Source organism: Nicotiana tomentosiformis, chromosome 2 (genome assembly GCF_000390325.3).
Source record: "Nicotiana tomentosiformis chromosome 2, ASM39032v3, whole genome shotgun sequence".
Lineage (NCBI taxonomy): Eukaryota > Viridiplantae > Streptophyta > Magnoliopsida > Solanales > Solanaceae > Nicotiana > Nicotiana tomentosiformis.
The window spans coordinates 88,887,039-88,911,563 of NC_090813.1; the positions used below are offsets into that span (position 1 = coordinate 88,887,039).

Here is a 24,525-nt window from a genome sequence, read left to right on the forward strand (position 1 = left end):
ATCTACACAATTTAAAATTAGAGTTTTCATATTTAGCCTGTGTACACACTCGTCACCTCGTGTACACGACTTTCAACACATTACGATTATCATATCAATACAAATCCTAAGGAAAATTTTCCCCACACAAGGTTAGACAAGTCACTTACCTCGAACCGGGTAATTCTTTACTTCGTTATGCTTTTGCCTCGCGAATTAGCCTCCAAATCCTCGTATCTAGTCATAATTAATTTGATTTAATCAATACAATTTATTAGAAATTAATTCTATATGAAAATACTAATTTTCCAACAAAATCCGAAATTTAACTCAAAAATCGCACATCTTGGAACCCGACAAAAGTTACAGAATATGAACGCACATTCAACCACGAGTCCAACCATACCAAAATTACTAAATTACGATAACAATTCGGCCCTCAAATCTTCAAATTTAAACCAAGAGGGTTTTCTAAATTTTTCCAACTTAAATCACCAATTAAAGGTTTAAAACAACCATGGATTCGGGTAATTTGATCAGAATTGAGTTAACAACACTTACCCTGATGTTTTCCTTGAAAATCTCCCGAAAATCACCTCTTCCCGATCTCCAATTCGTCAAAAAATGGAAATCAAAACTTAAACTATCTGTCCAGGCATTTCTTCTAAGCGACCGGCGACCAACTCATGCAATCGCGAATCATAAATTTTTCATTGCCCAAAAATAACCCTACGCGGTCGCGAAAAATCCCACGCGATCGCGAAGCACAGTCTCCACAAACCTACGCGATCGCGAACGCCTTCACGCGATCGCGAAGAACAAAACACGTGGCCCAGTTTCTTCCTCCTGTGCTCTTCGCGAACGCGACACGCCTCACGCGTTCGCGATGCATTGGCGTCCAAAGATACGCGATCGCAGCCCCATTCTCGCGATCGCATAGAACAAAATTCTCCTCTGCTAGCTAAGCCTACGCGATCGCGAACCTTCTCACGTGATCGTGTAGAAGGAAACCAGACAGTGCATCTGAAAAATTCCAGTAGAGTTCAAAGTCCAAAATTCAATCCGTTAACCATCCGAAACTCACCCGAGGCTCCCGGGACCTCAACCAAATACACCAACAAGACCTAAAACCTCATACTAACTTAGTAGAAACTTCAAATCACATCAAACAACGTTAAACCATGAATCATACCCCAATTCAAGCCTAATGAAACTAAGAAATTCCAACTTTTACATTCGATGCCGAAACCTATCAAATCAAGTGTGATTGACCTCAAATTTTGCACACAAGTCATAAATGACATAACGGACTTATTCAAATTTTCAGAATCGGATTCCGGTCCCGATATTAAAATGTCAACTCCCCGGTCAAACTTCCAAGCTTAAATTTTTATTTTAGCCATTTCAAGCCTAATTTAACTACGGACCTCCGAATAATTTTTCGGACACGCTCCTAAGTCCAAAATCACCATATGGAGCTATTGGAATCATCAAAATTCTATTCCGGGGTCGTTTACACATAAGTCAATATCCGATCAACCTTTTCAACTTAAGTTTTTCCTCCTTGAGACTAAATGTCTCAATTCATTCCGAAACCTCACCGAACCCGGGCTGACTACCCCGACAAGTAATATAACGGGTATAAAGTACAAAATGAGCAGTAAATGGGAGAACGGGGCTACTCTCTCAAAACGACTGGTCGGGTCGTTACAGACATTTTCAGGTTGTATGAACCAATAGGAGGTGAGCTGCAGCTGGTCTAAAGACAGAGGATTGTGTAGTTACAGTTAGCCATGGATATTCATGGGAACTAAAAACTTCCGAAGGTGGTTGGGGATTGCACGAGATAATTAATGAGAATGATTGGAAATTACGGGTATTGTAAATGGGATTGTTACAAAAGAGTTGAACGCGGAGTTGGACATCTACTTACAGTCAGATGGTTACATAAGCTATTCCCTGGACACACTGCAGATTGGCAAGCCTCAATGTAAAGCTGCATTGCAGAAGGAACTTGGTTTACCAGTTCGCCAATCGCGATGATGTCCCACTGATCGATTTCATTGGGAGGCTTGACCCCAAACAGGCGTTGATCTGATAGCTGAGGCATTGCATGCCTTGGATGATGGGTCAGGACGTGCAGCTGGTCATGTTGGGGACGTGCAGGCCTGACCTTGAACAGATGCTAAGGCAATTTGAGTGCCAACACAATGATAAAATTAGAGGATGGATTGGTTTCTTCGTGAAGACAGCTCATCATATAACTGCTGGTGCAGACATTCTGCTCATGCCTTCTATAATTGAGCCTTGTGGACTGAACCAGCTTTATGCTATGAAATATGGGACTATTCTTGTTGTTCATGCAGTAGGAGGGCTCAGAGATACTGTGCAGCCTGTTGATCCTCTCAATGAGTCAGGACAAGGGTGGACCTTCAGTAGGGCTGAAGCTAACCAGCTGATCCATGCGTTACGGAGTTGCTTACTGACTTATCGCGAGTACAAAAAGAGTTGGGAGGGGCTTCAGACACGCGCTATGACACAAGATTTAAATTGCGATAATGCTGGTCAGAACTATGAGGAAATTCTTGAGTTGGGAGGGGCTTCAGGCACGCGGCATGACATAAGACTTAAGTTGGGATAATGCTACTATGAGGAAGTTCTTGTCGCCTCCAAGTATCACTGGTGATTGTTGAGGTTCACAGCTATATGTGGCCATGTGGCCATTGTATAAAGTTTTAACGAAGGTATTTCAACGTTTTAATGAAGGTATTTCAGCTATTCCTTAAAGGGTCCAAATATTGAGTTTTGCTGGGTATATCTAATGACGGCATTGCTCCAATTTTTACTTACCCAAGGCAAGTCCAAAAGCCTTGCCTCAGTGACTCAACTTCAGAGTCCTATTTCTGGTTTTGCCACTAAAGGATGCAAAATGTCGGCTAATTATCATACTACTGCCTTGTCATGAACGGTGGCTGTAATTGGACATAAATCTGCTTATGAGAAAGGGTTTCAACAATACCTGTTTCTTCCTGCGTTTCAACAATTCATGTGGAAATTTGGCAAATAGATACAGATTGGGTTGGTATTGATTGAAATGTGAAAGAGAAATTAAGAGAAAGAGAAAAGAAATTGAAAGATAAAAATTCAGATTTTTATTTTAACATAGCTAGAAATGGACGAGTATAAAGGATTATAATGAAAGCAGAAACAACTTCCTAACAAATTAGACAAGTGTATGCTAATTAGGCTTCTACCTTCAGGGACTCAACAGCAAATAACTAAGGACTCAATTTGACAATAAGTAAACTAATGACCTAAGAATTGTAATTATTTAGACCTCAGAGACTAAATCTCTAAAGACCAGTATTTATCTTCAAAACCACAATACGTCAATACCGTTACATGCCATCCCTCTTTAAAACAAACCTTGTCCTCAAGGTTTGGATAGTGCAAATTGCAACAGAATAATCTTGTAAAGTTGTAATCATGTCTGGCTTGCAAATCGAGAAAACTCAGTGTGTACTTGTTTGTACCAGCAGCGACCTTCTTATGTCCACTTCCTTGCATTTTGTTACTCAAAATATCATTGGCAATCAATTGCACATGTAAAATCTGAGAGAAGGATCCCATTAGCCATTGGAAGAATTCATTCAAGTCAAAAACACTAATAACTTCAGTACTAGGAAGAAAAGAAGCAATATGCACGAGACAACATTTTCTGGTTTCTTCACCAACTTCTTGACAAAGAAGACCACCTTGAACAATATTATATACACATTGCAGTAATACTATCCGCCACCGACTTTTATGATGAATGTAACCAGCAACTACCAAGACCAATGTGCTTCTACTACCAATGAATAAAGTAAAAACCATCTACCATCACAACAGCAAACTCCACTATCAATGCTTCGGCTTTAACAAGTTCAAAAGCTTTGATTGAATTACTATCCCCATTTGCATTTAGGAGAACACTGATCCCTCTTGAACCCTTCTGAACAAACCAACAAAATTTTCTTTCTTGAATTAATACATAATGACTTATAAGAGAAACAGAACCAGTTGATAGCTGCTTGTTTTTCACCATCTCATCAATAAGGAATATAGCCTTTTTTGGGTAACCACAATGTGATTGCCGAGTAGGTCCAGAATTCCCCTTGATTTTAATCGCAGAATATCCACCTCTATGCCACTAGAAGATGAAAGAAGGGATATGACAGAAGTGTGAAATTCATTACATGTGCAAGTGCCCAAAACTACAAGAACGAAAATTTCACCAGAAGATACTACCACTTCAAGGATATCAAAAAAATTGCAACCTGAATGGAGAGGTCTCATTTTTGGCAACTTAATACTGACATCTAAAACATTCTCCATCTGTTCAAAATTTCTCAACAATTTCCCTGTACAAGCAAAATGCAGTTGTTGAGGCTTCACCTTTTGGTCTTCGCTTCTTGATGCCAATATTTTTCACACATAAATTAATAAGCAAACATCGCTACAAGCAACCGATGTAACTAAAAAGCTAACATAATCAGAAATCATTTGCCCAGTTAATTCTGCAGCCTCAACTCCAAGATCTACTGTCCTATAAAACATCTCCTTCATGCACCAGGTCTCACAACCTTCAAACCTTGTTACTAGAGTAGTTGTTCCTTGCCCAGTGTCCAGCAGAATATATTTATACCCACACTGAGCCAATTCTTCGCTCAATGTTTCTGATGACCAGTACAAAACTTCTAGTTGTTGTTGAACTCTAGCAATAAAAGTCACACCCCCACATACCCAAGCAACCAGGTGCACAATGTTTGCTGTACTCCGATATACAATATATTGCATCACCATTTTCATTTGAGCAGTATGATCATCAATATAGATAATACTCGCAATAGGCAGCACCTCGAAGGTACCATCACTGTCTTCACATCTTGATTGAAGAGGGGTGCTTCCTCCAGTATCATTAGCCATAATTACTTTCCTGTTCGAACATGTAAACTGAGAAAACCACAACACTAATGTCTTATTAGCATCGCGGATTACTTCCGAACTGCTTACATCTAATGGATTAGTCTGTACAGCTAATAAACATTCTGTCATTGGAAAGCGAGGCTTCATGTCGCTCTGTCTTGAGCATATTATCATCATTGCTTGCCCTGTGTCCAGTGAATTACTGTCCATGTTTACCAGTAGTATTGCCCTGTCTTCTAACAAATTTCCTTTATAGATGCCCAAGTAATTTTGGACGCACCAAATGTATCGGTTAGCACCAGATATTTTTTTAAAGATTTCTCCCAGATTTGGAGCCTTAGCTACAACTTCTTTTCGACTTGCCATACTATCACGAACTAACTTGTCACAAACCATCTTACTAGTCACATTGTTGTTGAAGCTCATACGAAGAATTACATTAAGCCCTTCAGTTTTGTTCCACTCATCCCGTGTGGCTTGATCAATAGCACAAGAGAACCTTCCCCTTAGTTCAAATAGCCAGAGTTCAGCTAATACAAAACTCTCGCAATTGAGTTCACTTTGAGCTTTCATAAGGAAAAGATCAGTTAACGTCACTATAGTAGCCGACAATCCAACTTTATCTCCGTGGGAACAATTATGAAACATTTGGCTCTCTTCATTTGCAGAATTTTCCTCTTATTCACTTTTGATCCCAACTAGAACCTCCTTATTCCAATTATCTGGTTTCACAAAATCAGGATCAATTTCAAAACTCGGGTCCTTATTGCAATTGGAAAATGCAAGGGATGTATAATGTACCTCCGAAATTTCAGCACCCAATACTGGCATAGCAACTGGCAAAACACCTGGTGGAAAAATGACGGCTAATCTTGTATCTTCAAGTACCTTTCCCACATCCTCTTGACCTGCTTGACCAGAAATTTCCCCAGCATCCCTTGATTGTAAGTCCCTATGCTCATCCAAAGTGTTGACTCCTTTTTCCAAACCCTCTTGCCCAAGGTCAATGCAATTACCCGATAATCCATTAGCAAACACCTCAGAACCTACCACATCCACCATTATCTCCTCTTTCTCGTTTGTAGACTGAAACTTAACCAGGGATTCAGTTCCGTTCTTTTGGGGCAATTTGTCGAACAGTTGGTACTCGATATTTTGAGAATGTTCCTTTGCTAAATCATCATCTTCCATTGGTGAATCATCGCTTCCTAAAGGGTGACCAGTCTCCAAATGCTTGGCACTAGACTTAAGCAAGCTCTCTAGCCATGTTGCAGTCATCGACACTACCGACCCATCATGGAATTGAACGAAATAGAAACCTGGGTTGTTATTGTCAATCTGATAAGCATATGGAACATGATAAGAGTACGAACGTGAGTCACCACAGTAATACTCACAGCCATAGGTCTAGACTGTGATACTGATGAGCTGGACTGTAATACTGATGAGAGTAAGTGTATGCATACGGATTTTCATTGTAATGCTCAACCCCGGAGAACTCTCGATAGGAATGTGTATTTGCACCGGAATACTGATGATATGCGCACGGGTCGCTGACAACTTGTTGCCCACTCTCCGACCTTTGAACCCCATACTGATTTGGTGAACTATAGGAGGTCCTGGAAAGATGTTGATATCGTTCTTCTATATGCTGCAACTTTTTGTTCGATCTGTCAATGAAAGCTTGGATATGTTGCTCTAACTGATTCGAACCTCCGATGGACTCCATATTTTTCTGTCTATCCGCCATTAACACTGATGGCCCGCCGAGAATCGTCGGCTCTGATACCAATTGTAGCGAATCCCACAGTGGATTCGCCATTGAAATGTGAAAGAGAAATTAAGTGAAAGAGAAAAGAAATTGAAAGATAAAAATTCAGATTTTTATTTCAACATAGCTAGAAATGGACGAGTACAAAGGATTATAAAGAAAGCAGAAACAACTTCCTAACAAACTAGACACGTGTATGCTAATTAAGCTTCTACCTTCAGAGACTCAACAACAAATAACTAAGGACTCAATTTGACAATAAGTAAACTAATGACCTAAGAATTGTAATTAATTAGACCTCAGAGACTAAATCTCTAAAGACCAGTATTTATCTTAAAAACCACAATACGTCAATACCGTTACATATTGCATCATAAGCATTGAATCCGTCTGTTTGGAGAAATAGGAGGTGGCTGTTTCCCTTGTTCTCTTCGTCCAAACAAACAACAAACATTTACAAATTGGATTTATATTTGCAGTGAGAAATTTGTAAGGTAAGAAATCATATAATAATGAAATATATGAAAGGTAAGAATTCAATCTTTCAACAACCCATACTTCTTAGGTTTTGTAATCATATAATGAGAAGAAGCTAAAAATTAAAACTAGCTGCAAGCAAGCAAGTAATCTATCTTCTTTCTAGTAAATATGGTTATCAAGCCAAACTCCTTTCGTTTGAAGCATAACAATCTACTGACACAAGAAAGTAATTGTCTTCTTTCTAATACTAATGGTTATCAAGCCAAACTCCTTTTGTTTGAAGCATAACAATCTGCCGACACGTGCAATTACAGCAAATATCCCTAATATCTCTCAGGATCAACAGTTCAGGATGTAATTAAACTACAGACATCCATCAGCTTCCAGAAAAATCTTGTTAGCAATTGTTATCTATGCAGTCTCAACACCTATATGTGAGTCTTCAAGCTTCATATCTTTTATGCAACTTTACCTGCAAATGGCCATTACACGACTATTAAAAGATATACTGCACCGCACATAAGTCAAGGGGTGATTGACAGAAATAGAACACTTTGTTGACACTATTGAGTTTTTGACCCCGCTAGCCCCATGAGCATAACTTTAAGTTTCACAAGTGTTGGCCCTCGCTTGCCCCGCGGGCAACACTTTTGACTTTTGACCTTAAAGGTTTTACCTATGGTACAAACGGGGGTAAAAAAATCAAGACTATCCATTTTCAAGGTCATTAGTGTAATTTCCTATAAGTCAAGAGACATAAGTAACAAATAGCCCAACACATGGGTATGCCTGATAGTGATATGAATCAGCCACCAATTGCAAAAATGGTGTCTGAGCTGACAACTAATTTAATAACGCAACTTGAGCGGGAAATAAACAAAGAGAGAATTCTGCATTAATATGTTACAAAAACAAAGAGTAAAGAGAACGCGATCCAACAAAAGAAAGCAATATGGCGAGTAGGCACCAAACTAGCTCAAGCAATATATGGTTTTAGTATATAGAGTATCTTTAAGTGTCTTGAATTGTAAAAATTGTTGGGTAGAGAATAGGCAATGCTTTATCTACCCTAAAAAAACATTTTTTATCTAAATAGAGGGAGATGTCTCCACCGGATTCAATCAAGTTAATTTATCTTCACAACAAACAACATTATAAGATCCAAAATATGAAAATCAATGCACAAATAAAGTATAAAAAGCAGCCCAAATTTATTCATTTTTTCCTGTGAGCTTCAAAAGTTGTTTTAGTAATTCTCTCTTTCAAAATTAATGAAATTTAAGATATCCTTAATTTTATCATGATTGCTTTTCAGCTATTAACTAAAAACAATGAACTAAGATTGCGATATAGCACTCAAGTTAAGAAACCTAAGTAACTCTTAGATTTGGCGTACACAAATTACAGAGGTCCTACATCAACCAAGAGTCAAGAGCTTAATTCAATTACAATCGCAATGCGAAACTTGAGAGACTTACTCGTAATCTAGCATAATCAAATCATAGAAAATATGCTAAATATAGTCAAAGCTAAGTAACAGTTATTGTGTAGTGAATGGTTAAGAACCTTAGACTTGCCATTACGTTAACAAGTTGGAAAATTCAAAAAGAGCAATAGCCAATTTGCAAAACTATCAAATATAGAACTGCAACAAGTTTCTCTTCAAGAGGCCCCATGTCTGAGAGAAGAGTGCTTACGGAAGAAATCTTGATAGTGAGCAAGATATTACTGGCCAAGGTATTAATGGAGTCAAATGGACACTGAAGAAGTGAGATATTATACACTGGGATATGGATTTGAGATATGAATAACACCTAATAGTGATGTCGCCAACTATAGTAGAAACAGGAGGAAGGTTTATTTCATAACAAGATGGAAGTCATTTGATATTACTCAAGTGTAAGAAGCATTAGAGTTGTAATATGTTTGGACATCAAGTTACTCTTGAATACAATCATTTATTAGGTACAAAAAGCATAAAAGTTATTGAGAAGATGCGTTGGAAACAAAAAAACAAAACTTTGCATCCAAACTCTAATGTTGAAGTAAAAAATCATGTTGTACCGGGCACTTGACTGATGCAAGTGTGAACATAAATGCCAATTTAGTGCAAGGAAGTCCAAAACTTCATCACGATAAACTAAATTTAAGAAAAGAAACAAACAAGCCATGCCAATTATTTCTCTCCCACGCAGTTGACATATCCAAAATATAATGAAGAGCAACTGAGTTATGCATTATGGATTGATGTCAGGTCAAGGGTGACAAACTTGATTTATTGACGTGACCTACTTTGATAATTCAGATTTGTCCACCAATTTAGATTACTCTAGTGGTATTAGTGGGATATAAATCATCGTAGTGAACCAGCGATGCTGGGTTGTGGCCTGCTTGTTGATGAGACAAAGGACTATTATGGTTGGGTTTACAAAACTGGGCTCACCTTGGATGTTTCCCTCGTAACAATTATCAGAGACATGCAAGTTAGTGGAGAATGCATTCATTCAGGTTTTACCGAGGCCTCGTCATCATTTGCTTTATCACACAACATGAGGAAAGCTCCGGACAATTAGCAGGATTGTGTAACTATGATGCCAATATGAGGCTCACCATTTGGATTCGAAGCATCATGGAGATTTTGTTATTCAAATATTTGGAATTAATTAAATAAATAATAAGACAATATATGACACTCTAATGCCATTTGACTTCGAATAGATTTATGACCCACATATTTGGAATCAATTAAAAGAAATTTAATGAGTTCCTTTAAGATTCAAAAGAGTTGATATATAAGAAAGGACAAAATTTACCTTTTCCTTTTTGGTCAGTTGGAAGTGGCTTGAATTTCTTGGAATCCCGGCCCTACATCAGATCAATGTGTCAAATACAATTAATTACTTATACAAATATTTTAGGATAACGATAGTATCGAACCTGAACTTCAGGATTTGGACTATCTTTTCTTTTCCAATCTTCGTTGCCTGGGTTTTGTTCTTTGAACAACCTTAGTATTTCTCTCAACGTTGCAACATGGATGGCGTATTCATATCCAGATGCACTCCCTGAAACCATCCCTACAACTTCCCCTTTAACATTGAAAACGGGGCCACCTGAAGAACCTTCTCCACAAATAAGGCCATACATTTGTATGATAGGGGTACAAGGGTGAAGATTTTTCTCAAAAGATTTTCCAACAGACGAATTACCAAGTACATGTACATTCCAAACATCACCCATAATTCTAAACTTAGGTGGGGTCTCCATGGCAGTGGATGTATAAGTTCTACAAGTTACACTGCCTATAGGTATTTCGATATCGTCTACACATCCAAATGCAACTTTACCCATCAAAAACGAGCCCACAAAATTATCAGGATTCCCTATGTGTAATAAAGTTTGGGCCACTGATAGTGAATCATTATCAGTAAGCGTAGCATACTGACAATCATTTGCATATATAACTTGCAATAAAGTAATATCCCATTTCGGCTTCTCGTAGAGTGAGAACCAACTTCCTCTAACCTCCTAACATCAATTGTATATGAAGTCTTTGGGAAAAAATGAGCACTAGTAAATATTAGACTGTCACTACTAACAGAGAAACCAGTTCCAAATGTTACAGATTCTACCCCTCGAACCTTATATTTAAGTGTAATTACCCATATAATTGACTTCCATCTATTGTAAACTCTTGCAACTCACGTTCAGTTAGTCCGGAATCCTTGGATAGTTTTTCCAAATCCTGTAGCATTAAAGAAAATTTATATTAATACATCCATTAACGCCACTAAAGAGCAAGAAAAAATCTGAATAACTGCAACACATAAAACTCTTACCATCAGTGGAGAGGCAGGATATTTGGAAGATTCAAAAATTTTAAAAACCAAAAACTCAAAGAAGCCAATCAAAACAAAAAAAATTGAGATGGCTAACAAATTTAACTAATAGAAAGAGAAGTTCCCAGCACAAAGATAGTGCTAAGATAAACAGATCATAGTTACAAGACTTTCAAAAGAGAAAAACCAAAAAACAAATATTGTGTTAGTTACAAGAACCCCAATAAGATCAACAAAAAACACAACTACATATATTATTACAATTGTACTCGACGAGGTTTCATATCTTGAAATGTTTTAATAATAGCATCATTAGTTTATTTGGTATATTCATTAACCAGAAGTAATAAAGAGTCGGAGAAAAATCAACTATTGACCAAAGAAATATTTCCAGCAAATTTTGTTTAGTCTAGTGTCATCTCAATTTTCTAAAATTTATTTAGTCTAGTGTTTCAACGGGACACATCACTAAGAGCACCTCTACAGTTGCATGTCGAATTTCTGCTCAACATAAAAGAAGAGTATAATTGAAAAGCAACACCTACCTTTCCAACACAATTATAAAAGTACTAATTTTGACACATATAAAGAAGCTTTTAGCCTTCGTGATCGGGTCAAAGTATTTGACTTGCATCACTGCTCAATAAAACTAAGTATCTCAATTCTCAAAAAAGAAATCAGCAATTATCTTCAATAATTTTATCAAAGAAAATGCACTAAGAAGCTCAATAATTTACAGTAGCAGAATCAAGAAACAGCAAACAAGAGCCATTAACCTAAATTAAGAATCAGTATTCATAGAATACAAAACAGTAATAAAATTCTGGACAAAAGGTTAGAGAGAGAAAGGAAATTACCTGGGAATCCATGAAGTAAGAGACGACTGGACCGGCGACGGCGAGGCAACGAAGAGAAGATCAGTGGCATATCAGGGCAATATCGCAAGTGCGTGGCAGATGAGGCAACGAAGAGAAACTTACAAGCAAAACGTCGTCGTTTTGTTTAAAACAGGAAAATACTTGTAGTGAGGAGGACAAAAAGTGCACTCTGTTGAAAACGAACCCTTGGCGTTTGATGAAATCTGAACCCCTCAACCAAGCTTGTAGCCCGTATCAAGGTAATTTGACATTTATCTATATATAGGGGTGGTTGTTGGCCCGTTTTTTATTTGATATACTACCATTATACTTCAATTGTTTTAAATATAATTATATTTAAGGTGAATGTTTATATTTTAGAGAGATTTTAGTGTTTGTTATTTGGTGGCTAAATTATTTTTTTCCTATAAATATAGGGGTTCTATTCCATTATAATTCATTCCAATCAATAAGAATTCTCTCTCTATTTTTCTCTGCAATACTTTTCTTCTTCTTTATTGTTTTATAACACGTTATTAGCACGAGACTCTAACCAATTGAGTAGAAGCTTTGGGATTGAGCATAATGATTGCCAATTGTTCCATAAACTTCCTTCATGATTAAATTCTGGATTTAAAGTAAGTATTTTACTTTATTTTTCTCTTTTGAATTCTTGAAATTCTATAATTTGATTTTAAATACAAGCAAAGACAATAAATTTTGATTATAACTCTAATAGAGTTTGTAAGATATTATAACCACCAAAAGTGGTAAAATTTCTATGTATTGTCATGATCAAATTCATGTATGATTGTGAGCACAAGAAGTGAAAACCCGTCCCATTGAATTTGCTTTTCTCATTCCCTTAAGAGAATATGATAGCAGTATGTGATACGTCTAAAAGAAGATAAAATTATTACCATGAATGTATCAATGGATGTGGACGTGGCAATAGACGAAATTATAATCATCATCATTGTGGTAATGAGAACAATAAGTATTCTCAAAATAATCTTTCACTATGTGAAAGTAATATTTGTCATCGATTTGACATGAGATTTTGTAAAGCACATATAAATGATTATGGTCCATTTATGGTGTGAATGTGACAACATGTGATTTATGAATACATATTCATTTTTGGAAGAATATGAGTGTGCTAGTGGTATATACCACACTCATCTTGTAATGAGGTTTGAGAGAAAATAAGAAAATAATGTCATTATTATGGCATAAATAGTCATTGGTCACGTACTTATTGTACGCCAAAATATTTTGGCAATATGATTATTAAAAGACAACGGTAATGCAAGAAACAGATCTTGCATATAATTTTGACCATAACCATAATGGTATAACTTTCTCTTTAAAAGAGATATTCACCATGTGGATGTTGATGAATATGTGGTAGTACAAAATTAATTGAGAGCTCTGGAAGAGCCAATTATTACTATTTTGGAGGAACAAAATTGATTATCAATAAGGCATTATGTTGTAGTAAGTCTCAAAGAAACTTATTTAGTTTCTAAAGTATTCGCGAAAGCAATTGGTTATATTGAGACTATAAAGAAAGGAAAGATTTAATATCTTCTATTACTATAACTTTTAGTGGAGTAATATGTATGTGAAAAGCTACCCGCTTTATTCTCCAATTTGTACTACACAAACAAAAGAATGTCATAATAAAGTAGAAGTTTATTGATATAAAAACTCATATCATAATAAACTTGGAGTTTATTCATAATTGCTCACGTCGTGGTGTAAACCTGAAGTTTATCAATATTGATAATTTATTCAGTTGGCATAATTGGTTTAGCCACGTTAATTTAAATATGATGTGCAAAAAAATAAAAATAAAAATTCACATGGGCAGATATTAAAGAACTAGAAAGTTCTTTACGAATTCTCTTATGTTGTTTGTTCTCATTAATTAATAGACCAATTAAAATTGGGATTGAATCCCATGAATGCTGAAAATATCAAAAGTGAAAATGGGCTCATTCACCTTCCATATATACCACATAAGATGCATCTATGAGATGGTTACATGTGCGATTATTATTAATCCGCAACCTGCCCGGTGTTTGAGAGGTAACTTGCTCCGTAATTTAATTTCGAGCATAATTTCCATATTTTCTATTCAAGACAATTTATCTTGATAAATTAGTTTACATCACAGTTAGTTTAGCAAAATAATTATTGAGTGCCTCTGCTTAATAGCTAAACTATTGCTTACGAGAACAAAGTTATGCATATCAGTTTGATATACATTATATACGAAAGTATATTACATTCTCCCCTCACAAGTGGTTGGAGGTCAGGAAGCAAATAATTTCATCTTATTATTATTATTGATGTGTGGTGTATATTTTGATTAACACCATAACGCACAAAGATAGGTTTTCAAAGTTGAGGAAACAAGTTAGTTTTTCTAACATGAGGGAGAGACATGATAAACAATTGAGAAAAAGTTACGTGGAATGAATTATCATTTGTACAAGATCCTCGAATAAGATAATATGAACTTGAAATTCATAAAAAAAAAAAAAATAATTCATTTGCAATATATTGCAAAGCATGCCAGACACATTTGTTGACCTAAAGAAAGTAACGATATTCTCATTGCAAATACTCCTATTAAATCCTAGAAGGACAAAGTCTATGGTACGCTTAAAGCATATAGACAAATCGGTTTCAAATAAACTTCTTGATAAAGAAAATGAGCAAATGATCAAAATAATCATAAAGGAGGCAAGTGATCTAGAAGATCACATGACATAACACTTCATAAAATCTCATGAGAGATTCAGGTACCTGAATATATGAATGAAAAGATCTCTATGTTATGTCTTTATGAAAAATAAGGAGGTTGAAACTGATATAAAATGTTTGTCGACGACATCTATAATAACGCTAAATATATACGAGGATCTTAAGTCTAGAAAAATAATTCAAGTAGAATTTGATTTCATATGAAAGACATGTAGTTTTGGATACAACAACAACAACTACCCAGTATAATCGTACTAGTGGGGTCTGGGAAGGGTAGTTTGTATGCAAACCTTACCCCTACCCTAGAATAGATAGGTTGTTTCCGATAAACACTCGGCTCCCTCCCTCCAAGAACTCCCCACCTTGCTCTTGGGGTGACTCGAACTCACAACCTCTTGGTTGGAAGTGGAGGGTGCTCACCACTAGAGCAGCTCACTCTTGTCTAGTTTTGGATATATAATTCAAACACTCGAAAGTATAAAGTCAATGGTGTGTGCAATCACTTTATCTATCTTATATGTATAGCATGACATAAAAACTTATATGAATATAAAGTCTATTCATATGGCTTATATGACTATACTTATATGACAATCCCTGAAGGATTTAAATCACTTAAAGCATATACAATTCTTGGTCTTGAAGTACCACATCCTGAGTGCAATTTGTGCACATATGCATCTTGCTATAACTATAAACATGCTAACATGATAGCGGGAATCTCTATGGAGATATTGAAAAGGCCATTCCACGGTATTTTATGAAGACATTACACATCTCTCAAGAATGATGATTTCAAGGTGCAATATATTTATTCAAGTTATTATGGCTGATTTGTTTATCAAATCTCTACCAACGATCTTTTGAAGATGGTGCACAAGATTGGAATGCGAAGGCTCAAGGATATAAATTGATACTCTCATCAGGAGGAGTTAATACACGTTGTACTCTTTTTCCCTTACAAGGTTTTATACCACTGATTTTCCTTGCAAGGTTTTTAACGAGACAACCAAAAGGCGTATTATTAGATATGTGTACTCTTTTTTCTTCACTAGAATTTTTCCGCTGGATTTTATTTTAGTTAAGGTTTTAACGAGACACATTATCTGTTGAATAGACATTCAAGAAGGAGTGTTATAAATAGAATTGTATTTAAGGTGAATGTCTATATTTTAGAGAGATTTTAGGGTTTGTTACTTGGTGACTAAGTCACTTTTTCCCTATAAATATAGGGGTTCTATTCCATTGTAATTCATTCTAATCAATAAGAGTTCTCTCTCTATTTTTCTCTGCAATACTCTATTAATTTGCTTGCCTTCATCATGCGGTAAAGTATATGCGGTCACTTGACCAAACCATATTAATATAATATACCTTTTTAGTATATTTTTTCTTATTTGATTTATCGTCACCAAAATTTGCTTTGTTAGCTTCCGCATTATGCTTTATTATTTTTGATCGCAACAATCAGAGTCTAACAACGACTCACGCCATCTTCATCCATGGCTTTACCTTTTCTCACCAACCTCACCACTCAAACACTGCCAACGAATCCTACCCCTTACTCATCCAATGTCGCTCAGTCAAGTTCGATAAAGTTTGATCAGAACAATTATATAATCTGGAAGTCACAACTTCTTCCGGTACTTAGAGGTCATGACCTTGAAGAATATGTTGATGGTACACATAAATGTCCATCTCGAATGATATCCAGCAGCTCTTCTGACGAAAACTCCTCTCAAAGAAATAAATAAATTCTATAAAATTTTTATCTCCCATTCATTGTTCATTAAAATAACGTTCAAAGTCAAAAGCAACCAAATGGTAGGTATTTCTTTTGGTGAAATTTGGTGTGATGGTTAATAAGTCAATACAAAAATGTTGCGATCACGAGATCTTAGAGTAATTTTCATCAAAGCGTGAGTTCATGTCCAGCTATTAGTTGATTGTGGCGCCAATTACAAATGTCATTTTTTTGTTATATAACTCTTTTTATAAGAGATTGGTAAAATATAATATAAGAGATCGATAAAATCTTTGTATGATTATTTATTCTTTTCAAATCATATTAACCAGAAGAGATCATTTCTTATATTAACTTGATACATGCCTTTTTTTAGTACTATGTAAATATTATAAATGTGTTCCATCTTTATACTCTATCCTTTTTAATTTATATGGTATAATTTAACCGAACACGAAACTTAAGAATTTTTCTTAATTTGTGATTTAAAACTTACAATAGTGTTTGTATGATAATAGAAGATTATCATTAGTGTAATATAGTTTCAATTAAATTATTTCTAATTTAGAAGCATATTCTTTATTTTGGGAATAGTGTTACACATAACATAGGGTATATACTAAGTATTAAAGTTGATTTGCAGTAAGTAAAAGGTCTAGAAAAATCGATTGGGGCAAAACGGTCGGGCAGGAATCAGCACTGGTGCCTGCCCCTCTCTTCATCCGCCAACTCCCACTTTCTTTGGTGCTGAAACTGCAACCTTAAATTCTTCAAATTTCCCGAAAACATTTCAACCCATTTATATATCCTTATCCATTTCATTTAAGTTCTTCAACTTCTTCGTGCTTACATTTTCTGGTCAACGTTTGAGACTTGGATTAATTCCATTTGCAAAAATAGCAGCAAAAGATCATTTCTTTAGTATTATGTAATTCATCTGGTCAAGTTTTCTTCTTGATAAGTTAAATTAAATGGATATTGATGAAATATTTGGGGAGTCTCGGCGGCCCGTGAGTCTACCAAATAAGAGTGCAATTTACAACCATTCTGGGCAAACGGGTCGGAGGGAGAAAGAGAGGAGCTTGAGGATACCAAAGCAGCTTCCGCCGGAGCTATTTGGATGCCCAGCTGGTGGGAATTCCCGTTGGTTAGATATTGCTTGTGGTCGAGAACACACTGCTGCTGTCGCCTTATCGCTCTTTACCTGGGGTTTGACTTTTTTGGCCTTTATTTCTGTCATTTTAAACATCCATGTTTTTGCTTGTACTTTTAAATTCAATTGCCTTCAATTTTGTTTATTTGGGGGTTACTTTCTTGATCATTTACAAACTTAGCCAAAATTTTGGTCTCTTTTAGCCAAGTGGTACTATTTTTTTCTTGGATTACAACATAACTTTGTTTTTTTCCAACATAAATTGGGCGGAATGAAGAAAGAAAAATGTAGTCTTTAGTTTGATCGGGCTACCATTGGTCTACTGACATTGGATCAGGCAAGTGACAAATATATCTATAGATCAAAATTGGTTTGAGAAAGAGTTTTCGAAGATGTTGTACCACAAGAATGTAGGAAATACACGGATGTAAAACCACCTTCTATTTTTTTCTTCTATTCTTTTGTGATCTTTCTTTGTTGTTGTTGTCTCCATCCACAAACTAAACCTTTTCTGGAAGGCAGGAGCGGTGATATTTGTGTGGATTACCTGGATATCACATTGGAAAAATATCCAGGTGCGGCTTGAAAGAAATTAGGAAGTTGGTTGGATTATGTTGATAGCATATCTTCTATTGGTATCTTCCAAATGAATGATGAATTCCCATGTAAACTATGGTATCCTTTAATTTTTCCTGAACATGGTTTAAATCCCTCTCGGCTGGCTAGCCATTTGCTACAAATTGTGTCTTTAAAAACCATTATGCTATTCTTATTGATTAAGAAGCACTCTCCTTTTTGAAGGTTTTCTACTTTCGTGGTATATTTCTTGTATACGGAAGCATTTTGGCCCAAAAATTAATGAAACTTATTTACTTTATCGCCCAAAAAATAAAGCAATCTCCTGCTTGTCAATTACTGCCTTTCTTTCTTGATCTTGGTATGATTTCCTTTATTTTCTACTCATAAATTGCCTGTTAGTTGTTTTATGTTAAGGAAGACGTACCACTTTATGCGTTTTAAATTGATGTTGGCAAGCTCATTTTACTTGTAAAGGTTACCTCTTTGGGAAGAACCTAGACCTTTTAATTGTTAGACAAGTGATTTCAGACACCTGATCTTGCTTTTGTTTGCAAGGAAGTAGTTTTTTCCTGTAAGAGAGTTGTATTTATCTCTCAGTGCAACGTGGAATAATTTATAGAACGCTTCTAATTTTATACTTCCAAACAGGGGCTAACGAATTTGGTCAGCTGGGCGATGGAACTGAAAGCGCTAGGAAGCACCCCAAGAAAGTGAAGCAATTGCAATCTGATTGTGTTATTAGTGTTTCATGTGGAGCACATTGTACTGCTGCCATTGCAGAGCCACGTGAAAATGATGGTACAGTGTCTGCTCGGAGACTTTGGGTCTGGGGACAGAACCAGGTCAGTCTCGCAAAACCTTCAGATTCAATAGCTACCTTGTTTATTTGAGGTCACAATTTGTTTGCCCATGTTATTCTATGCTGGGATCCAACTATCCACGACTCTTTTGGGGTGCATTCGCTCCTTCTACGGTATCAACTCTGTCTTGAGAATTAGTTTAGGAGGATACATCTCTGTTCCTCCAGCAAATGCATCACTTCGGTGTGGTACTGGTAGGGCTCAACATGTTTTCTGATATTTTATGCTCTTCCAATTCGTTCAGGTTATCCACCAAGTTTTCTTGTGGTGCTGTTCATGTTCAAATTTGGCTATGCCAGGAAACTCTCATATGTTCTATCCACAGTTTTTGGGGCTCTGTGTTCATTCTCCCACAGAGTGTAGTGAAAGAGGTGGACAGGATCTGTAAAGATTTCCTATGGGGAGGTACAGAGGAGAAGAGGAAGATCTCCCTAGTAGCTTGGGCTAAAGTCTGCTTGCCAAAAAGCGGTGGGGGTTTGAATGTTATAAGGTGTAAGGAGTGAAATAAGGCTTCAGTTGGGAAGTTGCTTTGGCAGCTTATTGTGAAAAAAGACAGCTTATGGGTGAAATGGGTACATGGACTATATATAAAAACAGATTCAAGTATCTGGGCTCATCTGCCCCCTAGGACAGTAGCTGATATTGGAGGAAGTTAAACTATTTGAAGCAGGAAATGCATACTTGGTTTCAGCAAGACCAGTACATTTTAAGCCACTCAGGACAGTACTCAATTACAAAGAGTTACATGGCCATTATTGGAACTCACAGGAAACTAGAAACTGCTGACCTTATTTGGAATGCAATTTCCCAGCCTAAACACAGATTTATTACCTGGCTGGCTTATCACAATAGGTTGCTAACAAGGGAGAGACTACAACAGTTACACATCCCAGTCAATGATACCAGCTGCTGTATGTGTAACGATCAGGTTGATGAGACTGCCCAGCTCCTGTTTATGGAATGTAGTTGGTCAAAAGAAGTGCGAGTTACAGTAATGCAATGGGCTGGTATTAAATTGTCCGGAGGAGATGTGCCCCTGGTTCTAAGGAGTATCAAAAAGGATAAATGGAAGCAATTCAAGAAGTAGTTGCAGCTATTCTGGAAGCAGTCATCTACCACACCTAGAAAGCTAGGAACTGGAAAATTGTTAGAGGAATTAATGTAAATACTGAGGTTACAGTTATACAGATTAAAAAAGAAGTAGATAGGCTGGAACTGTTTAGGAACTCAAAGAAAGCACAAAAATGTAGTGGTTTTTTGCGGGCAATAGCTGTATAGTTCAGACATGCTGAGGCCATTGCTCACTGTTTATTGCGAGGAGATGCTCTTTAGTTTGTAACTGTTCGATTGATATTAATGGTAATTCACAATGTTACCCAAAAAAAAAAAAAAACAGTGCAATATAATAAGAATTTGAAAAGAAAACTACATATTGTACTAAGAAACATGCGAAATGCATCTGGCATCTCTATATAGATCATCCCAATTATGTGGCATAAATATCTCGACCTTCAATGTAAAACAAAACAGAAACAAATACTGCAGGAACATTAAGTCATCACTAACATTTCTTATACAGACCGTCAAACATCTAGGTGGATTTTATTACCAAATCATAGTATCCACAATATTAACTTATATTAGAGGAATAGCATTGATCCAATATTTCCTCTTACTTTAAGAAAGCGCCACAAGTATCTTTCCAGTGGGCATACAACTTCGCAGCGGCAGACAGACTTCACATGAAGTTGGAGAAGAACTACGCTGTGATATTTGAAGCAGCTTGAAAAGCTCGGATAAAGCTCTCTGGAGGTTGGCCACCACTCAACTGATACTTGCCATTTAACTGCCGAATATAACTGCTTAGTAATTTCTTATTCATGGATTGACATATCGAAAGTGCTCATGGCACAGTGTGCTAAGTTGAGTGACATACCACAAAATGTGGAACCCCTGATATATCAGATGAATACTGCTGAAGCTCTTCATTCACCTACACATACCAAAAAATAGCAATATTTACTTGAGATGGTACAAAATTTTGATCTATCTTACTGCTGAACCAGCCCAGAGAGAGAGAGTAGGAGAGAAATAAGGTGTTAAGAATTAGGTAACACGTGATATGAGTGACATGGTCCATCATGGAGCTGAACAAGGAAAGACTAGCCAATACTGTCAAAGTACAGATACCGTTGAGCTTAGCTGTGTGAGAAGTGCTATTATAATAAAAGGTGTCGTCAGCTGTTTCAGAAACAGAAACTACCTGTCCCTCTCGCTCACAAACCTTCCGAGAGAAAGGAAAGAGCAAGAAAAACAGCGGACAGATTCTCCGAGTTGACTATTGAATAAAATTGCGAAACGTACCTCCTTTAGCCCATTGTTTGGATCCTCAAGGAAGTCAGCTGCTCCTTCAACACCAACCTTTCTTGCAGCTTCTACAAGAAATTCCCTTCAAGTGGAAAATCAAATTTTAACACATTAAACTCTAAACGATACACTTTATACCATATACATCACCATATTTAGTATATATAACATCTGATTGTGTTCATAGAGCATTAAAATAAGCAAAAAGGTTTATCGACAGTGATGCATCACTGTAATGATTGATAATTATCATAGTTGTAGTCGACACTGATGACGTCGGACTATCTGAAGTAAAGTTTTCAATATTTAGTGCCGTCCTTAGCAAAAGCACGTGACTAATGAATTGCAACATTACTCTCCTCAAACCTAACCTCCCCACTAACACCCAGGTATTCCAAAAAGAAAAGAAGGAGAAATAAGAGAAAATCAAAGAAATCGATTCTGTTGATTAGGAAAATTGCATGAGCTGGTGATCACTTGAAAAAGCTCATCAGTGACTTTTATTCGCTTGTAAGCTTCATGCTTAGCAAAATATCAGTGTTGGTCATTGAGCCAAGGGGATTATAAAAGGAAGAAACTTAAAAATCGCTACTCCTGAGTCACTAACAACAGGCAGGACGAAAATCCTATAGGAAGGAAAAAGTTAAAAAAGTTGAATTTTGTTACTGGATAACAGAAGTATGCTAATGCAGCAAACCTTACGCTGTCGGGAAGAAAGGCACTAACCTGTCACCTATATACCTTCCCTGTGTGAAATAGCCAAGAAAAAGCTCCTCAGCAAGATTATTTTGCTTGTCAAGCCCCTGTTGTCCTGCGAAATATAGAAGTTTGTGGCTGTCCAAACTACTTCCTCTGCATACCCAAAAAAACCAACCATTCTTTATAACACAAAAGTCTTTTGCACTTCACAGCATTGAGTAAACAAGACACAGACTAATCAGACTTACGTAAGTCCTGACATGTTATATTCCAGCCCAAGGCCTTTAAAAACCTGCATGATATTGAAAAGATTGCAATAAGGCGATTCACACCACAGACAACTTTTCAAGACACATTGTGTGGGCAACAAGAGAAAAGAAGAAAATATGAACCTCTGTCATTCTTGAAGTCATCTGTTCAGAGCGAGGCCCAAATTTATTTCTGTAGTGATCTTTCTTGTTAACCCCTTCTTTAGGCGCAGAAGGGTTGAGAAGATAGGGATGCCATCTAATCTGCAAAACAGAATTTTTCCAGTAAAAATAAAGGAACCGGTTGAAATGGAAGCACAGATAACAGAATCAAACGGCACCTCAAAATCATACTGATCATTGACTAATGCTATAGCTTTATCAAGGTTTCTTTTGCCTACAAAGCACCACGGACAGACAGTATCTGAACTGATATCAATTCGAATAAACTTCTTCGCGCTGTTGGTGGCCATTGATCGATGCAGGAACCTGATTTCATACATTCAGAAACAGGTCATTTTAACTAACCTCATATCGTTCTTCTATTATATGGAATAAATCATTTTAGAATAAAGTGCAGATGTGTTTAGAATAAAGTGCAGATCTGTCCTACCTTATATGACAAAAAGAATTTGGAAGACAGTGCAGCTCATGATCACATGATGATCCATTGTCAAGTTCAGGAAATGAAATCACATCCCCAGATATTAATCTTCTTTAGATTTATCATTTATGTAGGGAACCATGAAAAAGTTGATCACTTTCTAATAGAGTGGGTCATTCTAGCCTTCTGGTGAGCGCACTGCACCCATTTATTTTGGTTCGGACCTCGACAATTCTACATACGCGCATGAGTTAAAAAAAATTGATATATGTGATAGACCGTCTGCGTTCTGATTTCAATAACTCTAAATTTCGCTGCCTCCATTTCAAATTATCGGATGTCTATGGTATAAAGCATGAACTTGACTGCTAATAATGGTTTTACACGTCCAAAAGCAGAAAATTAGAATGGCTTTATCCCTATGCTGAACTTTAAATGATTCTTTTTATAATCGTGGTGTCCGAGTCAGTTTGCCTCGATTTATTCCATGGGTACCTGTTACCTCCTACCTATTAAATTTTAAATCATTCTATCTCAATGTTCTTTAATCTTCAATTATTTGGTCTATAATATGAAGTGAGACGACATTGGAAAATTTTACAGGAAGGAGAAAAAATAAATGTGAATATTTCAAGAACCCCAATTCATATATCCCAAGGAATTGGTACCTTCTTCAAAAAATCTGAAGTTCCAAGATTAATAAACTAATCCACCTAAAAGTTAACATATATCCAGAAAAAGAAACTGCTAGAACATATACTCAAAGCTTCAGTTTCATGAGTATTTCACTTCTTGAACCAAAGCATAACTAAATCAAAATTTGATAAGCTGGAAAATAAAGAGAGGCAAATTTCAGAAATCCGGCGAAGCAAAGTGTTTCTAAATTCTAACACGTATATGGAAAGAAACAAATGGGAAATTGTCAAATTTCAATTCAACCCATTAACTAACAGTTAATCAGAAAGCTTACCTCGTGGAAATTGGGAATTTCGGACAACTTGACGAAAGCATATAAATTACGTACTCACCTTTTGGTCCGAAACTAAAATCACGTCTTCTCCTTATGTTAAATTGTTAATATTCTTTAGATGTTTTTTTTTTTTTTTTTTTTGAAAAATGGTTCGTTATTGGTCAATTGTATTAAAAAATACTACAGTCTAGATGTGATGTGAAAATGATTATAAGAAATTCAAAGTCTACGCTATGTACGTAGACGGATTCCGGACTTATGTGAAGTGTGAACCACGTTCAATGATCATCAGTTTTTTTAAAGTAATTTAAACTAATATCATAGTAATAAATATGCTTAAATAAAAAGGTAATTTCCATTGACTGCTATTAATTCCCTTGGTTTTAAACCAAACAAATAAATTTTACAAAAGTTTTACACATCTCTCTTTCCTTATTCATCATGTGATTCAAAGTCAAAAGCAACGAAACGGTATTAGATTTTTTAAATGCTTCATCTTTTCCATATTATGTGAACCTGTTTGATTGGACACGAAGTTTAAGAAAAAATGAAGACTTTTGGAATTTATGGTCTTAAACAAGTCAAAAAGGAGCCAATCGTATTTGTGTGGTTATAAAGGCTTCTCATTAAAGGTA

The 24,525-nt window shown here is 36.2% G+C and overlaps 3 protein-coding genes and 1 pseudogene across 8 annotated transcripts; 2 read left to right on the top strand and 2 right to left on the bottom strand.

The window, feature by feature from the left end:
• The first annotated feature begins 1,842 nt into the window (after positions 1-1,842).
• LOC104102578 (granule-bound starch synthase 2, chloroplastic/amyloplastic-like) lies at positions 1,843-2,620 on the top strand (annotated as a pseudogene).
• A 534-nt stretch (positions 2,621-3,154) lies between these two features.
• Positions 3,155-12,146, bottom strand: LOC104102571 (uncharacterized). Of its 4 annotated transcripts, none has more exons than XM_070195710.1 (5): positions 11,895-12,146; positions 10,136-10,943; positions 10,012-10,063; positions 5,749-7,670; positions 3,155-5,669 (listed from the first exon to the last, which is right to left on the bottom strand). In XM_070195710.1, the coding sequence occupies exon 5, from the start codon at positions 5,593-5,595 to the stop codon at positions 4,450-4,452; it is 1,146 nt and encodes a 381-aa protein (XP_070051811.1). In that variant the 5' UTR covers positions 5,596-5,669; positions 5,749-7,670; positions 10,012-10,063; positions 10,136-10,943; positions 11,895-12,146; the 3' UTR covers positions 3,155-4,449. The 4 variants fall into 3 exon arrangements, with proteins under 4 accessions (XP_070051811.1, XP_070051813.1, XP_070051812.1 ...); XM_070195711.1 differs by having other exon boundaries at positions 3,155-7,670; XM_009610309.4 differs by lacking the exon at positions 3,155-5,669 and having other exon boundaries at positions 7,214-7,670.
• A 4,915-nt stretch (positions 12,147-17,061) lies between these two features.
• On the top strand, positions 17,062-20,849 carry LOC104102575 (uncharacterized). The gene is made up of 4 exons (XM_009610314.4): positions 17,062-17,619; positions 18,082-18,138; positions 18,791-18,984; positions 19,247-20,849. Exons 1-4 carry the CDS (start codon positions 17,382-17,384, stop codon positions 19,388-19,390), a joined length of 633 nt encoding a protein of 210 aa, XP_009608609.1. The 5' UTR covers positions 17,062-17,381; the 3' UTR covers positions 19,391-20,849.
• Positions 20,435-24,089, bottom strand: LOC104102573 (uncharacterized). 3 transcript variants are annotated; one of them, XM_009610312.4, is made up of 8 exons: positions 23,949-24,089; positions 22,658-22,805; positions 22,461-22,580; positions 22,317-22,360; positions 22,096-22,221; positions 21,367-21,451; positions 20,939-20,995; positions 20,435-20,848 (listed from the first exon to the last, which is right to left on the bottom strand). In XM_009610312.4, the coding sequence occupies exons 2-8, from the start codon at positions 22,787-22,789 to the stop codon at positions 20,762-20,764; spliced, it is 651 nt and encodes a 216-aa protein (XP_009608607.1). In that variant the 5' UTR covers positions 22,790-22,805; positions 23,949-24,089; the 3' UTR covers positions 20,435-20,761. The 3 variants fall into 3 exon arrangements, with proteins under 3 accessions (XP_009608607.1, XP_009608606.1, XP_033513682.1); XM_009610311.4 differs by having other exon boundaries at positions 23,891-24,045; XM_033657791.2 differs by lacking the exon at positions 23,949-24,089 and adding an exon at positions 22,930-23,369.
• Between the last annotated feature and the right edge of the window lie 436 nt (positions 24,090-24,525).